A 19213-nucleotide genomic window follows, 5' to 3' on the forward strand; every position below is an offset into this window, starting at 1 on the left:
ACATTTCGACATTAGCTATATATTTTTTCCTCATTGACTACTAGGGTAGAAAAAGATCAGTTCCTACACAGAAAGTTGAAAAACGTTCAAAAGCAACTATGCAAATTTTCTGAATATATATATATATATATATATATATAACTCCAACCTACAACTTTTGCGCCTTTTGCTTTAATTGGGTTTCCTGCTCTCAAAAGAATATATCTACTGTATATATCTGGGTTGTTTGTAGCACAATGTCATGATTTTTATTGTGATTTTTAACTATTATGGTTTTGTATATTTACGTTGTTTGCAACAGCTCAGAGATAGGTAATGAAAGATAGATGGTGACAGAGCCTTGTTTGCCCTTTCTGAAGGATTTAACAATGAGTTGATTGCATGAGCAGCCCTTCCACTAGGCGGCGCCATTGGCCTTCATTTAATTACATTACATACCACAGGATCTGATCTTGTGATAAGTTTGTCTCAGTGATCAAGGCATAACTATTATTCTCGTGTTGTTGACTCCACTTTCCACAGTTACAACTTAAAATGGAGTCTTAGTTATTTCTATGTATTATAGCTCACATACTGTTGTCCTCTAGTCATGAAGTGGGCTTTGTGCTTGTAACAGGGATATGGGGCAGTGAGAGGCGGCAAAGGTGAACACGGGGTGAAAGTGACAGCAGATGGGTGCTGATGGAGCTCAGCACAGATGGACAATAGGCGACTACCGGCTTCTCCATCAAGGGCATAATACACAGTGGTGGAGGCTCAATAATAGCTGCACATCGAAGCGTGCATGCTGCAACATGATCGGCTGAAGGGACAGGAAGAAAGACAGACAGGTAGACGTGGATAGTTTGTATGTGTGTGTGTGTCTCTGTGTGTGTTTGACCAAACAGATACAGCAAGAGAGTTTAGAATCCCTCCCATTTTCCACCCCGCCCTAAAAGTCATCCCACCATGATATATTGCCGTGTTGAGTCATACAACCTCTGCAGACTAAAATAAGACAAAAACCAGCAGGCTGACAGTTTGCAGCATGAGTTGTTTATGCTCAGAGTTCTGAATTCCTTCAATTATAGTTCACATGTTTGGAATTAGTTTTTGAGCTCAGATACAATTATGTGAAAATCAACGTCAGCTTTGTTTGTATGGTCTTTTATTCGTGGAGTCATAACAACATCGCACAGTTGCGTGAGTTCAGACCAAAGTGTGTGCCATAACAGTGGCGATCCCGCCTTTTATCATATAAAAGCTTAATCAAACGTACTACTGGCAGTGTGCACACAGCTTGAAGGACCATTTAGGAAGACGTAGTTGGGGTTAGCTGATGTCAGGCCATGAAGGAAAATCTTGAACATCAGGAAAGAGCAAGGAAGGAAATCCCACTTACAGGAACTGCTAGACAGAAATAGGAGCATTGGCACATCTGGAAAACAACGGTGAATGATACACCTCTCAGATGTTGTAGTTGTTCAAACCCCAAATTGAGAGGCTTATTTTTCCTTAAGAGGATGTCAAAGCAAAATATTTTTTCAAGAATATGTTTCATGCAAGCCCACCAGTTGAAACAAGGCATTCTGATATTGTATTGCGTTTGTGGAATAAGAGTTAATCCACCCGTTTTTGGCCATCTCAGGGGGGCGGCCATTTTGTCACTTAGGTAACGACCCATCACGGCTCACCTGCCGTGATTGGTCATTTCCTGAGTCCTGAGCAGTTTTGATGTCATTTTCAGTCGACAGAAGTGACAAAATGTCCGCACCCTGAGATGACTAAAAAAGGGGTGGATTTTGCTGCTTAAATTCCACAAACACAGTATTAATCAGAATGCCGTGTTTCAACTAGTGGGCCTGCTGGGAACATATTCTTGAAAAAAATATGTTTGAGTCCACTTTAAAGGAGATGTATCATGCTGAATCTTTTTTTTTTTTTCTTTTTTGCTTTTAGCCATGTGAAAATGCTTTTTCCTCAGGAAAAACACTCCGTAAGTGGCGTTTCCCATCGTTCATCCATCTTAAAGCATTCTTACTCATTCGTCCCCTCTATGTAGCAGCACCGCCCGATCCAAGAAAGCGACCGGGTCCTCACATTGTGATGTCACAATGTGACATGCCACCCCCGTACCGCCACACCCGCTTTCTCCAGAAGCCAGCAGCTATGTTTGGTAGGCAGCGCGTGCTGCTAGCTTTGGGATGACGTCATGAAACAAGCGCAGCAGCCACAACGGGGAGAGGCGGGGCTTTGGCGAACCAGGCGTCTTACTTCCGGGTTAGAAAAATAGCCACCAAAATAACTTGTGTATTTCATAGGAAATTTGATCGCCATTGTGCCAAAGGTAATATATCATCATGTATATTCCTATAGTTAACTGTAGACATTTTAAAATAGAGTATAAATTAATGAATACATCTCCTTTAATATTTCGGTCGAGTTCTGAAGAGATTTTTCATGTTGTGCACATGTAACGCGTCACCACCGTTGCATCTCATATAGTTAGCCCAAAACATGGCTGATAGCGAAAGACATTATTGTTCTTTGCCTCTGAGCATTACAGAAGAATGTGACCACAACTTTGCAATACAATGCACCCTTGCATCTAATTTACAGGTTACATAAACTCCAATCCAGAATTGTTTCTCAGGAGACTGTTTGGCTTTGATAGGAAAGCAAAACAATACTGATCACTTTTGCCCCACTGCAAACAAATGCTCAACTATTGTCTCATTGTATGAATTTCTTTTGAAATGGCCGCCTAATTTGAAAATGAACAACTACATTTGATGGAATGTGACATTGGCGAACATGAAGATAAGGGAACTGTGTGACTAGACCATATATAGTAAAAGTACTTGTTTAACAATAGGCGGGGGATGCTGTCTGATATTATTATTATATTTTTTTTTTAGGTTATTGTTCAGTTAATGTTTTCCAATGTTGAGTATTATATTGTTCCATGAAAGCAACAGGAAAATGTACGTAATTGCCTTCACTTAAAAATGAATCACAGATATCTGCACATAGCTATGCAGGTATACCTACTGGAAGAAATCCATAGCCCACATCCTATTTGAATCTGCCTCAGCTTGTGGGAGCAAAGGTAAGGGAGCAAACTCAACTGGGAGGGAAGGAAGGAAAGAATGTTTCAACATCTATTCATCTCATTTATTTTTTTTATTTTTTTACACAGCAGCAGCAGCAGAGTGGTTACTCTTAATTTTGGAGCTGCTAGTAACTTTTTCCACTCCCTATTTCTCTGGCTTGCCTTTTGCATTATCCACAGCAGCATACTTTCCCATGTTTTTTTCTTTTTTTTTTTTTTTTCTTTTGCAACCCACTTGTGACGTGTGAGTGGAGTTCCTGCTCTTGTTTCATGCCGCACGGTTTGGAGGGAGAGCGGGTGAAGGGCTGTGGAGAGGCAGACGTATATCCGAACGCTTAAAGGGAAGGTGAATTGAAGGTTTAAACGAGGAACCTTTGGCTTGAGTGCTTTTTATCCTCACATGCAGGGAAGGTCGAGCGGCAGAAGGACGACGGACGCGCCAGAACGGCTGAGAGAAAGTGAAAAGGGGAGAAACGGGCACAGAAGACATTAAACTGCCTCACTTTGTCACCCTTGGGTAACGCTGAATGAGAGGTTACAGTTGACGGATCTGCTTCACACGAGAGGAGGAGCTCCAACCCAGCGGTGGGACCAGCACTTCATCTTTTGTCAAGCAACAACGGGACAGGATGAGGTACCAAGGCAGGGTAAGAGTCTCTCTACCACGTTGTAGCGTTTTTACATGTCATTCTGCACGCTGCCTACCGACAGTATATTAACCTATCCTGTCAAACACAAATCGTCAAAGAGATAAAAACAAGGGCGTTATGTACTTGTATGATGCAGTGTTACGTTTTGGTTCTTCATAATAATAGGTTGCATCCAGCTGTGGAAGCCTTGCCAAGCGACAGAGGCTTACCAAATAAGGAAGATTATCTGGATGTAGTCACTCAGGCAAAGTTTAGTCAGGTCCTACTGTGAGGTGCGCCTCCTCTCCAGAGCAAACACGCTCATTTCACCACAACTCTCAGATGTTTGCCATCAAACCCCACGCCATGTATTGCCCGGCCTGTCAAAAGCTGCAAGGACTTCTTCCCATTTCTTTTAAGCCTCGTATGTAGTGGTCGCAGTATTTCTGCAATTGGGCACATTTGTTTATATGAGGCCGATGACCATTTAAAGTAGAGTTCTATTTGCTGCGGTGATTGCGGGGATGAAAGCCGAAATCTAAACTCGTGACTGGAAGAAGACTGAAAACAATGTTTGCTGTGTTGTGTGATGACACAAAATAGTTGGGTTGCCCGGCAACCCTGATGTTCAACTGGCCTTTTCGAGTTGGGAAAAAAAAAAGAGGTTATTGCACAAACACAGCGCTGATGCACATCTGCAAAAGCGTGAGCGAGTTACTTGGAAGGTGTTAAATCTGACGGATGAGTGGTTATGCTAAAGGAGCTGTCACAGATCGCCAATGGCAATCTGGCTCTGTGCAGTCTTGTAGTGAGGTATGTTTTATGAGGATATGCATACCTACGTGACTTCTCTTTGACATGAAATTCTGGAAAAAATATTCGGAATGTCAGAGTGATTGCAAAGGCTTTATTTCTGTCTTGTCTCACCTACATCTGCAGGGCCGACTCCTTTCATTTCACCCTTGTTTAGAAGACTTAACAAGACACACATCCTCAGTGTTTCATCTAAAAACATGCAGCTATTGCCACACAGCAACAAAAGATTCCATGGCATCCTCTGACCGCCTGCTCCAATCCTGACCCAAACATTCCTTCGTTGTGTTCTCTGGAAAATCTGACAGCCAACCGTTAATCACATCTGTAGGGAGCCCACCTGCAGGAATGAGAGAACAATACTCCAAGGTGAAGCCGAGAGGAGTGGCTGCGATAGACTTTTGGTGACTTTCCTTTGCGCTCATATTTTGGCTACCTTCCACTGTTGTCCTCTTGTTTTCGCAAGGATTTCCCTGTGAATACTGCTCAAGGGTAAAGGCCGTTTACCGACGTGCAGCAGCCAAATGAGCCCCCCGAGAGAGACACTTGCATAGAGGAGAAGTCTAGCCCCTTTGTTCTGCTTTCAACTTGCTGTTTATGTTTTTATAGCTGCTGACAACAAATCTGCAGGGGGTCACAGAAAGAAGACGATAATGCTAAGAAGTGAATCTAGTGTGTTCATAGTTATAAAAGGGGTACAGGAGAAGGAATTTCTGTACCTTTAGGTTCAGTTAATGTACAGTAGGACCTTGTCTTGTCTGACGAGTGACCCGACTCCCCAGCCGCCACTCATTCCAAACTAAATTTTTTGTTAAGAGCGTTAAATGGCGAAAGAGGCCAGGCGCTTGATTCAAGCTGTTTATTGCCATTCTCAGTTGAGGTGTAATCAATAAAAGAGAATTGTGTGTTTAATCAAACAACATACTAGAGATAGACCGATACATTTTTTTGAAGACTGATACCGATTATTAGTAGGCAAGGAGGCTGATAACTGATATTAGGGGCCGATATTCATTTTCACTAAAAAAGAAAATATTGGTGTCAAATTAAAAATAAAAAAAACTCTGAACTTTGTTTAATCATGTTTGACCATGTGTGTATTGAACAATTTTTCAGATTTACATAACACTGATTAAAAAAAAAAAAAAATCATGAATATAAATGTTTACCAATGTGGCTTTCAACAATCTTTGTTGTAAAAGTCTAACAAAAGAGATATTGTATTGTATTGACTTCAAATAAAAACAAAAGGTGCATAGTGTTACCAGGGTCAGTAGAATGTCTTATAAAGTTCACTGAAGATTCAAATAAATACTTCCTTGAAGTTAACACTGTTTTAAATTGATTTATTATCGGCCATCAGATTTTTTAAAAAGGCGGATACCTTTATTCCTCAAAATACTAAATATCAGCGCCGATAATCGGCCCGGCCAATAATCGCTCTATCCCTACAACATACCTTACAAAAGTCCACTAGCTTAACCCTAAAATGTTGCAAAACACATATGCACACACACTACTAAATACTACTGCTACTAAATAGCAGGCAAATAGTTTGTCAAATGTAAAATTGTTAGACTGGTGATATTTGTAAGCATATTTCTTTGCCTTCAAATGCACATTTTCATTGTTGCTGTTGGTGTTTTGTAGACAAAAAGGACTGTTAAGCTGTTTCAGGTGTCACTAAAGAAAAACGAAATACCATATTTTCTCACAAAAAGCTTGTTTTCTACATTTTGGATCCAAAATAGGTGATTTAGATGAAACCAACTCATATTCTACTGCAGATTACCCCCCAACAATGAATAAGGTAGAAACTAACCTTTTTTGTTGTGAAAAAAGAGAGTTTGATGATCTTTCATTTGGTAGTTATGTATTTACATCCTTGATCCCAGAAACATCAGTCAGAATGCTGTAAATTGGCTGGCACTCAATAGGTTCTCTTTTCATTAAATGGCTGGCATTGAAAGAGTTAAACACCTAGTACTAGTTTTGTTAAGTGTAACTGGACTTACTGTAACTGTTGTATCCTCTCCAGAACCATGTTACATTGTCACTGTACTTTTGAAGGTACGGCCGCATTGACAAGCCCCTTAATGTGCAATGAGGCGCTTTTCGAATAGCTTTCCAAACTGACAAATGTTTCCCTTTCCGTTGCATGTTGCTGTGGTTGTGTGTGCGTGCGATATTTTGCACTGTGGCCACAGAGAATGTCACCGCAGCCCACTAAATTCTACCCATCCATAATATTAGGCTTGTCGTCACATTAAGGTTGACATGTACACACACTTTCCCAGTTGCATCACTGTTATCGCCCTCTGCTGTTATCACGTTGTGTGTATGTGGCGCATATCACCATCTCAACACAGATAAGCATATCCTGTTTATCAATGGGATTCTTTAAATGTCTTTGCCTTGGCGAGGCTCAGTAGAACTGTGGAGTTTTGTTTATAGATGTGGTCAGTAACTGTTGAGTCATTTGTATTTTGTTATAATCAAGAACGGAGACCGTTTTGTAATACGTTGTGTGGCAATTTCTTGATGTTTAGTGCAAGATGTTATTACTGCCAGCAACTTTTGTGTGTGTCAAATGTCAATCAAGATGAAGAATATGTGAGTAAAAAATTGTTTCCAAGGGGAAAACGTTTTTTAATTATAATGTATATCTTTAGCAAACCTTATCCTGTTGAGACAAAACTTTCTCTCTGTCCAAAATGGTCATTTCAAACCATTTGTTCCTAATCTAATCCACATTAAACATCATGAAATTATTTTTTTACATTTTAATCGTAATCCTTTTTTGATAGTGATGCTATTTATAATTAATTCTGTGTCAATTCCCTCCTAAATAATGGAGATAAAATAGGAACCATCCAGGAGCGCCACCTTGTGTCAAAATGGTGTAACTACAATCCTTCCTCTCCACAGGAGGTGGACATTGAAGGAAGAGTGCGCTTGGTGATGGAGAGCACCCTGACAGCCCGTGACAGGGTTGGAGTCCAGGATTTTGTCCTACTGGAGAACCACAACAGTGAGGCAGCCTTCATAGAGAACCTGCGAAGGCGCTTCAGAGAAAACCTCATCTACGTAATTAATGTTCTTTATCGAAATGATATCCGTCAAAATGTTGGTTTGCAGTGATGTTGGAATGTTTGGTGTAATTCTGTGACTGCTTTGGCTCAGACTTACATAGGCTCAGTGCTGGTGTCAGTGAACCCCTACAAAGAGCTGGAGATTTACTCCAAGCCGCAGATGGAACGCTACAGAGGAGTCAGCTTCTATGAAATATCGCCTCACATGTGAGTCTTGTTTTTGCCGTGCTTATCATCATCACTTAAACTAATGTGAATATTTAATTAGCCATCCCAGTACAATAAATGGTATCTGTACACCAGATTATGGCCCTTAATAACATTAATAACGTCCACATCTCTGAAATATTGTAATTCTATAATATAAATAATGATTTACTGTTGTCCACATAACTGGCATCAGGCACTTTATTTGAGATAAATTATTTTAGATAAAATATTCAAAACAGCTCTTAGGCCTGCACTACAGCAATTCAAAACCACAGTATTAAAGAATTTATTTCATTGTCTTCAATATTATCCTTGGAAAGTTTTTTTTTTTTTTGCTTTTGTATTGAATCCCATTACACTGCTTAAATCAACCTAATGTTGTGTCCAGTAACTGTATACCATAAATCACTCTTTTTCTTTTCCATTTGTCTTATACACCATTCTACCATTATAGGTAGAGTTTGTTGTCACTAAAGTGCTACTGGTTTAAGTTTTACTTGTGAACGCTGCTTAAATTGTTGATTTAAATTGTTGTTTGAATTAGTGGGATGTCCTTAAGGGACAGGAATTGACTCCAACTTTGCCCAAATCACTAAATACTCTATGTTTTGTATTGCCATTTGCAACCATGACAATTGACTGACATTAGAATCGAATTCTGTATTGTTTTTCACTCAGCTATGCAGTGTCAGACAACACTTACCGGGCCATGCGGACCACATGGAAGGATCAGTGTATTCTTATATCAGGTGAAAGCGGTGCAGGTAAAACAGAAGCGTCTAAGAAGATCCTCCTCTACTATGCCGACACCTGCCCCACTAATCATCACATGACCGACCTCGGAGACCGCCTCCTCCAGTCCAACCCTATATTGGAGGTATTTCATTGAACCTTGCAGTTAGAATCAAAGCTCAATAGCGTATTTGGTTCACTTGAATGTTTTATGTTGCTTTGAAACTCATGCTTTGTGTAGGCGTTCGGTAACGCCAAAACACTAAGGAATGACAACTCCAGTCGGTTTGGAAAATATATGGACGTGCAGTTTGACTTGAAGGTAAATCATCTTTTCCTGGATTGTAAAAATGCTGGATGTAAATCTCTTTAGAAACATTGATCAAATGAAGTCACTGGGGATTGCAGTTGTCTTTCCATGCATCCAATGCTTTCATATTCTGCCTGTCTTAGGGTATGCCAGTGGGTGGCCACATCCTCAATTACCTGTTGGAGAAATCTCGTGTAGTCCACCAAAACCATGGAGAAAGAAACTTCCACATCTTCTATCAGCTTCTGGATGGTGGCAGTAATGAACTTCTCCAGATGTTGGACCTTGAAAGAAACCCTCAGAACTACCAGTACCTGGTCAAGGTGCGCAACGCAAAAGTTGCATTCAACACATAATTTTCACTTTCAGATCATGGTGTATGATACTGAGTCGTCTTGATAGGGAAGCTGTTCAAAAGTCAGCTCCATTAGTGACAAGAACAATTGGAAGGTTTTGATGAATGCCCTGTCTGTTATCGGCTTCACTGAGAAAGACCTGCAGGTTAGTCAAAAGCACTCTTGTCTTAACCCAGAACACAATCCATTTTAAATCTCCAAAAGCACAACATGTTTCTTCCACTTGTTTCCACCTATGTGAGTTACGTGTCTTTTGTCAGAATTTGTTGAACATCATTGCCAGCGTTCTGCATCTGGGAAACGCTCAGTTTGGAGAAGGCGAGGAAGGTGAAACGCACATTACCACTGAGATGCCGATAGCAAACGTTGCAAAGGTCAGAGTTATCCCACAAGTATTGATAGATGTTCAAATGTGCAATCTTTTTTTTTTTTTTTTTTTTTTTTTTAAAGCAACTGAACAGATGTGTTCTTGTTTTGCAGCTGCTGGCTCTTAAAGCCTCATCCCTCAGCGAGGCTCTGACTCACAAGAAATTCACCGCCAAAGGGGAGGAGGTAAAGATACGATTGTTCTTTGATTTGGGTGTTTGTGTCGACAGTGATTTTACAGTTTTGCTTCATTACAGATGATCATCCCACTCAACTTTGAGCAAGCAATGTCTGCACGAGACGCCTTGGCCAAAGCTGTCTACGGTCGCGCCTTCACTTGGTTGGTGGAGAAGCTCAACCAGTCTCTTGCTCTGAAGGTGCAGCCATTTTTTTTAAGAACAAGACAGACAACTGTGACAATGTATTAATGCGTCTTTTGTCTACTGTTTTGTTCTACAGGACGACATGGATCACAGCAATAAAGCCTTCCCAGTGATAGGGCTTTTGGACATCTATGGCTTTGAGGTGCTACAGTGCAACAGGTCTGCCGAGCAGTTATTTGACCTTGCTTATAACGCTGTGAATTTGCTCTTCAACCTCAATATGTTCCGGCAAATAAACCTCCCTTCTTTCTTCCCTTGTAGTTTTGAGCAGTTCTGCATCAACTACTGCAGCGAGAAGCTCCAGCAGCTCTTTATTGAGCTCACCCTCAGATCCGAGCAAGAGGAGTACACAACAGAGGGAATTGCAGTGAGTGCATTGAAAATGCGTACGTCTGTCACATTTCCACTCCAACATTACGCCGCCCAACTTTCAGTGGGAGATGGTGCCGTACTTTGACAACAAAATCATCTGTGACTTGATAGAGGAGAAGCACAAGGGCATCATTGCCATTCTGGTGCGTATATCAGCTCCTTGTCGAAATTGTCTGCTTGTCTGCTGCTCTTGTTATCAGTTGAGTAGCGTCCCTGTCTTTCAGGATGAGGAGTGTCTGAGACCCGGAGAGACGAGCGATGCCTCGTTCTTAGAGAAACTGGAGGACACACTTAGCGGCCATCCCCATTTTGTCACGTATGAGTGGACGTTCTCAAAGTACTGTAATCTTTTCTAAACGGAACAGTTTGTTTGTAAATGTCCGTGTGTGTCTTGCAGTCACAAGCTGGCAAATGGTAAAACCCGTAAGGTAATGAGTAGAGAGGAGTTTAGGCTGCTGCACTATGCTGGGGAGGTCAACTACAATGTTGATGGTAACAATTCATTCATTCATCAGAATGTGTTTTGATGGTTCCAGCTCGTATGCTGCAAGCTGAAAATGAAAAACAAAAAAAGTTGACGTCATTTTTCATTCATGTAGGTTTCCTTGAAAAGAACAATGACTCACTGAATAGGACCCTGAAAGAGGTAAACAACATTTGTAATTGGCTAAAAAGAGGATTTCCCACTCTGTTGACATATGTCATTGGTTTTGTCTGCGTTCAGGTCATGTGCCAGTCAGACAACGAGATCATAAGTCAGTGTTTCACTAGAGAGGAAGTGACGGACCAGAAACGCCCACAGATGGTACGAGCTTCTCTCTCTCTCTCTCTCTCTCTCTCTTGTGAAAAGGAAAAAAAAAAAGGCATCAAGTTTGATATGTACATACTGTTCTACCAGTTACTAGAACCATTGTTGTTATATGTTTTCTCCAGGCTGCCACTCACTTTAAAAATAGCCTTTTGAAACTTATGGAGATCCTCATGACTAAAGAACCATCATATGTGCGCTGTATCAAACCTAATGACACCAAGCAACCAGGTGAACTTATACACACTCAGATGACAATTCATTTTGTAGACCTGCACAAAGCTCTGAATTCAAATATCCAAGCTGTACAAAATCATTGACCAAGATAGCGACCAATTTTGATTTTGACAATACGTTGATAGTTTTAGTTGTCCAGTAATTTAACCAACAGTACATCATACTTAGTGGTTTGTGGTGTTTTTTTGGTGACTTTGTATAGCTGCATAAAAAAGTGAGCTATAAGACGACCACAGGTCCACTTCAAATTTTAATGGCATAATTTTTGTACCATGCTAACTAAAAAAAACCTCCTTGTTGAAAGTACAGTATAAAGGGCAACTAGGAGTATATACCGTATATACTTCTGATTGCCACATCCAAATCACTCTTTTATAACTGTATTCTGGCACAGTTACACATTCCAAGAATGACACGTCTTGCACAAGCACTGTCTTTCAAATTTGCTGGTATGATCTCCACCTGCAGGTCACTTTGACGAAGTTCTTGTCAGACACCAGGTCAGGTATTTAGGCCTGATGGAGAACCTTAGGGTCAGGAGAGCTGGCTTTGCCTACAGACGCAGCTTTGAAGCCTTCCTGCAGAGGTGACTCACTACTCCAGTGACAGTTTATTTGGGCTTAGAGTATCGTCAACTAGGTCATGTCATCATTATATTTATGTGGTAACACCCTCAGGTACAAGCCTCTGTGTCCGGAGACTTGGCCCATCTGGTATGGCAGACTCCAAGATGGTGTGGCCACACTGGTCAACCACCTCGGCTACCAAGAGGAGGAGTACAAACTGGGCAGGTAAAGCATCCCCCATAGACTTTCACAACACCCTTTATTTGTATCTGTGACAAACTTTACACTACTGTGTGTAATTGTTTATTCCTTGCAGGTCCAAAATATTCATCCGTTTCCCCAAAACGCTCTTTCTGACTGAAGATGCACTTCAAGCCAAAAAGCCGGAGATAGGTGAGTAACATGATTACAAAGAAATGTATCTCACCCGAATAAGAATTTCACCAAGCTCATTTATAAGGAACTTCTTCATTCGTGTTCCAGCTTTGACTCTGCAGACATCATGGAGAGGCTACAGGGACAGAGCCAAATACAAACGCATCAGAAACGCAAGTCCGTACGCATTCCACTCGTCTTAACCCACGCACGTGATGGCTGTGTTTGCTTTTAGCGTTATCATTTCTTTGGATGAATGTAGAGAACGTCTGTAGTAATACAAACACATTGTGTGCGCATGTACAGTCATAGTAATTCAATCCGCATGGCGAGGGATGAAAGCGCGGCGGAGGGCAAAGAGGCGTCGACGGGCTGCTGAGTTGATTCGCAGGTGCGCAGCCGTCTCTCATTGCTATATATTTTTTAATCTGTAAAACGATTATGTACACCTGCACTTTTAAATGAGCTCTAATACAAGAGCTGAATACACGCACAGTTATATCTTTTCAGTGGTCATAGTGCCCTGTTTCATCATCATTACCTAGAGGCATAAAATTACAAACTCTTCTTAATAGGTTGTCATTACATTGTACAGGTGCACCTAAGAAATATCACCTATGTTTGTCCTTGTATCTGTTTTTTTTCTTGCAGGTTCATAAAAGGCTTTATCTACCGTCATGAGGACTACTGTCCAGAAAATGACTACTTCTTGGATCATGTGCGTTACTCCTTCCTTATGAAGCTTAGCAAAAATCTGCCCACAAGCGTTTTGGACAAAAGCTGGCTGGCATCTCCTCCCTCTGTCGCTGAGGTACAATCAGTACGTGTGTGCACGGCTAACAGTTACAAATCCACCATTGATTCAGTCCATCTGTTTTCTCCCGCAGGCATCGGAGAACCTTCGCACACTGCACATGCGCAACATGGTCATGAAGTATTGCATGAGAATCCAGCCTGAATGGAAGAATCAAGTAAGTTCATGTGAAAAATTGGGTTAAACTGTGGAGCTGTTTGCAATTTAAAAAGATAATTTATGTTGATGTGAGATTACTCTCCTCTAGATGACGCAGAAGGTTGTTGCCAGTGAGATTTTCAAGGATCAGAAAGACAGCTACCCTCAGAGCGTTGGCAGGCTGTTTTTGGACACCAGGATAGGTGCATGTCTGCACACTCTTCACAAGAATACAGTCGAATGCAACAAATGTACATTGACTTCCTTACCGTTGTTTATAGAACGTGAGCAGATCAATCTCAAGGTTCTCCAGACTCTTGACAGTGACAAAGTGCAGGTGACTTTTTGTGTGGATGTTCTCCCTGTGCTTGCGTGTTTTTTTTCCCACTGATTTATTTTTTCTTTGATTCAAACATTCAAGTAGGTCATTTGAAGTTCCTGCCAATATGTTTGATTGTGAATGTGAGTGGTTGTTTATTTTATTAATATAGCTTCTTTACCAGAGAGGACTCACAATATTTTACATAGTTATATAATATAGTCATACATATATAACATACAGAATCGCATCATTTTACATGCTGTCATTAATACAAGAGAAACCACAAATCCAAAATGTAAAAATATAATAACAATAGTTTTGATAATAATAATAATATTATTATTATTACTATTATTATTATTATTATTATTATTATTATTATCGGATTCAAAGGACTCACAACCTGGAACAGGATAAGCGGTAGAAAATGGATGGATGGATAAAAATACCTCCGAATGTTTGAACTGCAACAGTGTATTGTGTTGCTTGCGCTCCACAGTACGGCGTGCCAGTGACAAAGTATGACAGGAGGGGCTTCAAGCCACGTTCTCGTCAGCTCCTCCTTTCCAACACCTTCGCCGTACTGGTGGACAGGACCAAGATCAAGCAGAGGATCGACTATGCGGCTCTTGGAGGTCAGATTGAGCATTACTTAGTGTCATGTGGAGCGTCTTATCAGAATTCTCTGATCAACCAATTTTGCCTAAATAGTCTGAAAGTTATTTATATATTTTTTTATTTATTTTCAATAAATGTATTTACAATATGTATCCTTTGAATCTATTTATGTTACCAATGTACTCACTTCGCTGACTTCCTCCTACTCCTTTTTGTTCTGTTTCTTTCGTTTTTATTTGTTGTTGGTTTTAATGTGGCTGTTTTTTTCCACAAGTTACAGTATTATATTGTACTCTTGTTTTTATGCATTTTGAAATTCAATCAAATGTATGTACTGTATAGTAATTGGCAGAACAATTATCTGCACATCCACTAGATGGCAGTAGGTTGAGTTAACCTGTTGCCATTGTCGAACAGAATAATATACTGTACCGCTGTGTTCAACTAAACAGCCCAAGATTTCACACTGAGTAAATTTGTGAGTAAATTGAGACGGAATCATCCTTATTTCATTATGCTGTATTTTTTGTGACAGTTTTGTTTGGTGGTGTACCTTAAGATTTTCCCGATGTAGAATATATGCTTTGGCCCAAAAAAGGTTGGGAAAGATTGCACTAGAGTACTAACTTGCTTGTACGTATGCTGTGGAATGCTGTGATACCGTATGCTGTGAGCCCTCATTTAACTTCTTTCTTTGGAATTTGGCCTCAGCTACATCTTTCCACGATCGCATGTTTTTTTTTTTGTATTAGGAGTTTCTTTGTGAATGGATTTTGTCTTTAAATGTGCAGGCATCTCTGTGAGCTCTCTCAATGATGGGATGGTTGTTCTACACTTGCCCACTGAGGACAATAAGCAAAAGGTACAGCAATCAAGATCTGCTTTGCTGTATGCAAGAATCGAGGACATCCTAAATCCACCTTTATCTTCCCCAGGGTGATGTGTTGCTGCACTGCCACCACGTGATAGAGCTGGTGACAAAATTAGCCCTGATGGCCCGCATGTTAAACCACGTCAACATCAAGCCTGGCAGGTGAGACCCCGTCTGACCGCTGAACCCGAGGTCCGCAAACAACCCCGTTTTAACAGAGGTTTCACTTTATTAGCATTAGGTTTGCAGGGGCACGAGGCAATGAGGGCATCATCGATTTCGTCAGGGGCGCCGAGCTCAAGGTGGTTAAAGGCAAAAGAGGACACCTGCTAGTGGTGAGTCGGCAGCCGTTCTTATGTAAAATCATTCAAATAAAACCAGCCTACTTAAAGCGGAAGTCAACCCAAACATATTTTTTTAAGAATATGTTGTATGCAGGCCCACTAGTTGAAACACAGCATTCTAATTAATACTGTGTTTGTGGACTATGAGTATAGCAAAACAATCCACCCGTTTTTAGCCATCCATTTTGTCGCTTCTGTCGACTGAAAATGACATCAAAGTTGCTCAGGGCTCAGATAACGACCAATCAGAGCTCAGCTTCAGAAAACAGCTGAGCTCTGATTGGTCGTTATCGGAGCCCTGAGGGTCTGTGATGTCCTTATCAGTCAACAGAAGTGACAAAATGGCCGCCCCTGGGATGGCTAAAAACGGGTGGATTTTGCTGCTTAACTCATATTTCATATTAATCATATTGCCTTGTTTCAACTAGTGGGCCTGCATAGAAGATATTCTTGAAAAAATATATATGTTTGAGGTGACTTCCACTTTAATAAAGTATTCCATTTGATTTTATCCTAGACCGCCCCTCGGATCAACACCACATGAAGAAGAAAACAACCAGAATATTGCTAGCTAACACTTGGCTAACCGGAGGATTAACTTGCACTGCTCTTGATGCGCTGAAACACAAAGCATATATTCAAAATCCCTCATGCAATCATACTGCCATTCCTCTTATAGTGGCCGAATGCGTTTATTTACTGAAAAACGATGTGTTTGGTCCGAGGCTTCTATTAGGCATGAATAGTAAATGTATATTTTTATAATACATAACGTTATTGACTGTTCATCATTTTCCACAATGAATGATATATAATAATATCACGACACAACGATGTAGTGGTGGTTGTGATATCTGCATCACAGTTCTGTGATTCTTCCTTTAGAGCTCAGCTACGGCCTTCACGTGTGGCGTATGATATCCCTCGGTACTCGGGCTTCCTCTCACGTTCCAAAAACATACTGTACATGTTAAGTTCACGGAGGACTTTAAATTGTTCATACTTGCGAGTGTTAATGATTGACTTTGCAAGCAGTCAAGGGTGTACCTCACCTCTTTCCCATAGTCAGTTGGGATTGGCTCCAGTTCATAGCGTTATAGAAAATGAATGGATGGATACTGTAATAATTATGCATTCCCATAAATATAATGCTACTACTACTCTTTTGCTTTCTTTCTTTCCCACTTGTTTGCCGGCATGGATAAATGCACTTTAAAAGCTTTCTCTCCAACTTCTCACTAATATCACTCCAATGATGAGTGACCGGGGTGTTTCGAGATGCAAAAGGATGCATCTATTTGAGGTGCGGCAGTTTTTTGTTCAAGTGAATGTTGCCCCCGAGGGATTAATTGAAGTACAGTGACGTTCAAGAGCGGAGGCCACTATTTGAGGAAATGCCCTAGGCAAAATTGCCTTTAAAAGAATATCCGGTAATGATCGATGACAATAACAATGAAGTCTTCACATTTCATCTTTTTATTGAAAGCCATATACAAATATATATTCAACTTTATAAAATACCAAATGTCATGTAAACGCTGTATCACTGTCTGTGTCAAATAAATAAAACAATCAATCAAATAAACAAGTCAAATAAATAGCAAATATCTTGTGTCTTTGGAAAGTCCAGTCGATTTAGAGCTTGGGTGACAAAACAGGATGTTGTCATGTGGTGTGGGAGTTGTGGGAGCCTTGTTGCAAATTTACAGTCAGAGGCAAGACAGAAACTCTTGGAAATGGGGAAATACCCAGAGAAGCCCTTACTGTAGATGCCGATTGGTGTATTAATAGTTCACTCCAGTGACCTAAGGCCTGTGCGAGACAACCCCACAGCAGCCACACTCTTCCCTCGGTCCAGTGTTACTGAGTTTTAGAAGCCAGGAGGAGGAAGTCTCGTGCCAACTTGGTGAGGTAAAGGTTGAGGTCCCGTAAAATGATGTAACCATCCACACGCTTTTCCCACAGTGTTTTCAAGACAGTTAAATGGTTCAAAGGTGTCCGAATGGTAGGAAAGACTGGTTTCTTGTTGGAGGCCTTTGTGTATCTCATCTAAAGAGGGAAATAAATCAACACTGTCAAGCGTTTCTCTGAGTGTGCCTGATTATTAACAGGGATGGAATGGGCGTGAGCATACCTGACTGCTGACTTGGCTCATGAGGTCCCTCAGGTCCAGCTCAATGTGTTTGATGCTCGTAGGTAAAGTGCTGAGGAGCGCCTGCGCTCCCCTCTTCTCTTTTTCCTCCGTCTCCAGATCTTTCCTCATCCACTGCAGCCTGTTCCTGTAGGCCTGCATGTCTGAGAAAGCGGCGTGTAGTCGCTCCCAATCCTGGACGCAAAACAGCCAAGGTTAGCCAGGGAAACTGGTTCAAATTGTAACCAGGAAGTCTCATCGGGGTCACAACAATTTGTCTTTTGCAAAAGTGACTGACCGTAAGTTGGAGCCAGCTGTTGAAGTCTGTAGAAAGCAATGGCAGGTCCTTCAAATAACTACTTCTGTCCTCAAAATCTCTGTTTCCTAACTGTTGCTCCTTCTGCGAATCAAACAATTTTTTTGGTCAGTGTTAAGCTGATCAGGCATTGTAGTGATTTGTTGAGATTTTTCACCACTTACGTATTTACTCAGCAGCTGCTGGACACGGGTTCGGGTGGACCTTGCGAGGCGAAAGGAGTTGCTGTATTTAGCCTTGTGGATGCCTAGTGATGAATTTGAAGACTCGGCAGTGTTCAGTATGCAACAAAGAAGGATAAGAGCACAGCACCCAGAAATCATCTGCAAAACAAGAAGCAACGTAGCTGTGAGCATTGTTTCTTTTATCATTTTAAATACTTGTGACCAAATGACCGCGTTTTGTATCAAAGCATCCCGTCTGTACTATGTAGTCTGTCCACTGCCGCAGACAAAAAACAAATTACATAATCTTGGCCAAAAAAAGAAACATGATTCAGCATTGTGAAATAACATTTTGACATACCGTAGTTCTGGCAATGTGATACTTGAAAGTAAGCGGGAGTAAAAGTAAAGCACAAGGTAACTAAAAATACTAAAAGAACATACAGCGCAAGAAAAATATTTTTAAGAAATGATTTTACAAATGCTTTAAAGGCGCTCATTTGTACGTTTTTTTTGTTGTTGTTTTTTTTACTTTTATGTAGGTACAATTTTCATGTAACTTTTATATGCAATACATTTCAATTGAATAATTATTGAAGTCCAGATTTCTTTCGGCATCACTGTTCAAACCCCTGCCCTGTTTTGTATTTGATGGACACTAGGGCAATATAAATATAAATATATACACACACGTGTATATACACACATTTGGTAATTAATAAAATAGTATTTTTGTAATTAGAACTAGCAGAGGAAATGCATTCACGAATTAATACCCACACATGTAACCACACCACGTGTACTGTATATAAATCAGTATAAAAGGCAATTTGCACGGATACAAATACGTCTGAATTAATGTAGCCTGTCATCAATCAACTTTCAAAACAGTGAATGCAAACTCACTGGATTGAATCTCTCACTGAAATTGTCTGCATTGTCTGCTCTGCTGCACTCTTACAATGATATGTTAAATCAAAATTAAAAAATTGAATCTAAGACATGCGCCTTTATTGTAGATATGCCTACAATGACATATATTTTGTCCAAATATGAAAGATGAGCATACCTTGGAGCAGGAGCAGTAAACAATCACTCTGAATGCCAAAACTTCATGCTACTGTGTGACGGCACCTTCAATTTATATTATCGGTC

General features: G+C 40.6%; 2 protein-coding genes across 3 annotated transcripts; one reads left to right on the forward strand and one right to left on the reverse strand.

Annotated features, from left to right (window-relative positions):
- The first annotated feature begins 3165 nt into the window (after window positions 1-3165).
- On the forward strand, window positions 3166-17052 carry LOC147133215 (unconventional myosin-Ic-like). Of its 2 annotated transcripts, none has more exons than XM_086057411.1 (32): window positions 3166-3738; window positions 7462-7620; window positions 7717-7832; window positions 8514-8712; window positions 8809-8889; window positions 9021-9200; window positions 9280-9378; window positions 9494-9607; window positions 9714-9785; window positions 9857-9976; window positions 10059-10141; window positions 10244-10349; window positions 10417-10497; window positions 10579-10670; window positions 10752-10846; window positions 10954-11000; window positions 11079-11159; window positions 11288-11393; window positions 11868-11985; window positions 12077-12190; window positions 12282-12358; window positions 12449-12517; window positions 12647-12731; window positions 12992-13151; window positions 13228-13311; window positions 13402-13495; window positions 13574-13629; window positions 14114-14249; window positions 15024-15094; window positions 15168-15265; window positions 15345-15438; window positions 15965-17052. In XM_086057411.1, the coding sequence occupies exons 1-32, from the start codon at window positions 3721-3723 to the stop codon at window positions 15989-15991; spliced, it is 3132 nt and encodes a 1043-aa protein (XP_085913537.1). In that variant the 5' UTR covers window positions 3166-3720; the 3' UTR covers window positions 15992-17052. The 2 variants fall into 2 exon arrangements, with proteins under 2 accessions (XP_085913537.1, XP_085913536.1); XM_086057410.1 differs by having other exon boundaries at window positions 3169-3738; window positions 15339-15438.
- Window positions 17053-17307: 255 nt separating this feature from the next.
- Window positions 17308-18217, reverse strand: LOC147133216 (uncharacterized). The gene is made up of 4 exons (XM_086013179.1): window positions 18059-18217; window positions 17877-17978; window positions 17582-17773; window positions 17308-17496 (listed from the first exon to the last, which is right to left on the reverse strand). Exons 1-4 carry the CDS (start codon window positions 18215-18217, stop codon window positions 17308-17310), a joined length of 642 nt encoding a protein of 213 aa, XP_085869305.1.
- Window positions 18218-19213: the final 996 nt, after the last annotated feature.

The sequence above is a fragment of the Filicampus tigris genome, chromosome 17 (genome assembly GCF_054856515.1).
Source record: "Filicampus tigris isolate MCC_2025a chromosome 17, RoL_Ftig_1.0, whole genome shotgun sequence".
Taxonomy (NCBI): domain Eukaryota; kingdom Metazoa; phylum Chordata; class Actinopteri; order Syngnathiformes; family Syngnathidae; genus Filicampus; species Filicampus tigris.

What these genes read in the sequence shown, in the direction of transcription:
- LOC147133215 (XM_086057410.1), top strand. An exon ending in GTTTTTGGACACCAGGATAG is followed by an intron (nt 13,496 to 13,573) that starts GTGCATGTCTGC and finishes CGTTGTTTATAG; the next exon opens with AACGTGAGCAGATCAATCTC. An exon ending in AAAGAGGACACCTGCTAGTG is followed by an intron (nt 15,439 to 15,964) that starts GTGAGTCGGCAG and finishes ATTTTATCCTAG; the next exon opens with ACCGCCCCTCGGATCAACAC.
- LOC147133216 (XM_086013179.1), bottom strand. Translation starts at nt 18,217, where the DNA reads ATGATTTCTGGGTGCTGTGCTCTTATCCTTCTTTGTTGCATACTGAAC. An exon ending in AGCAGCTGCTGAGTAAATAC is followed by an intron (nt 17,979 to 18,058) that starts GTAAGTGGTGAA and finishes TTTGATTCGCAG; the next exon opens with AAGGAGCAACAGTTAGGAAA. An exon ending in ACAGCTGGCTCCAACTTACG is followed by an intron (nt 17,774 to 17,876) that starts GTCAGTCACTTT and finishes TTTTGCGTCCAG; the next exon opens with GATTGGGAGCGACTACACGC.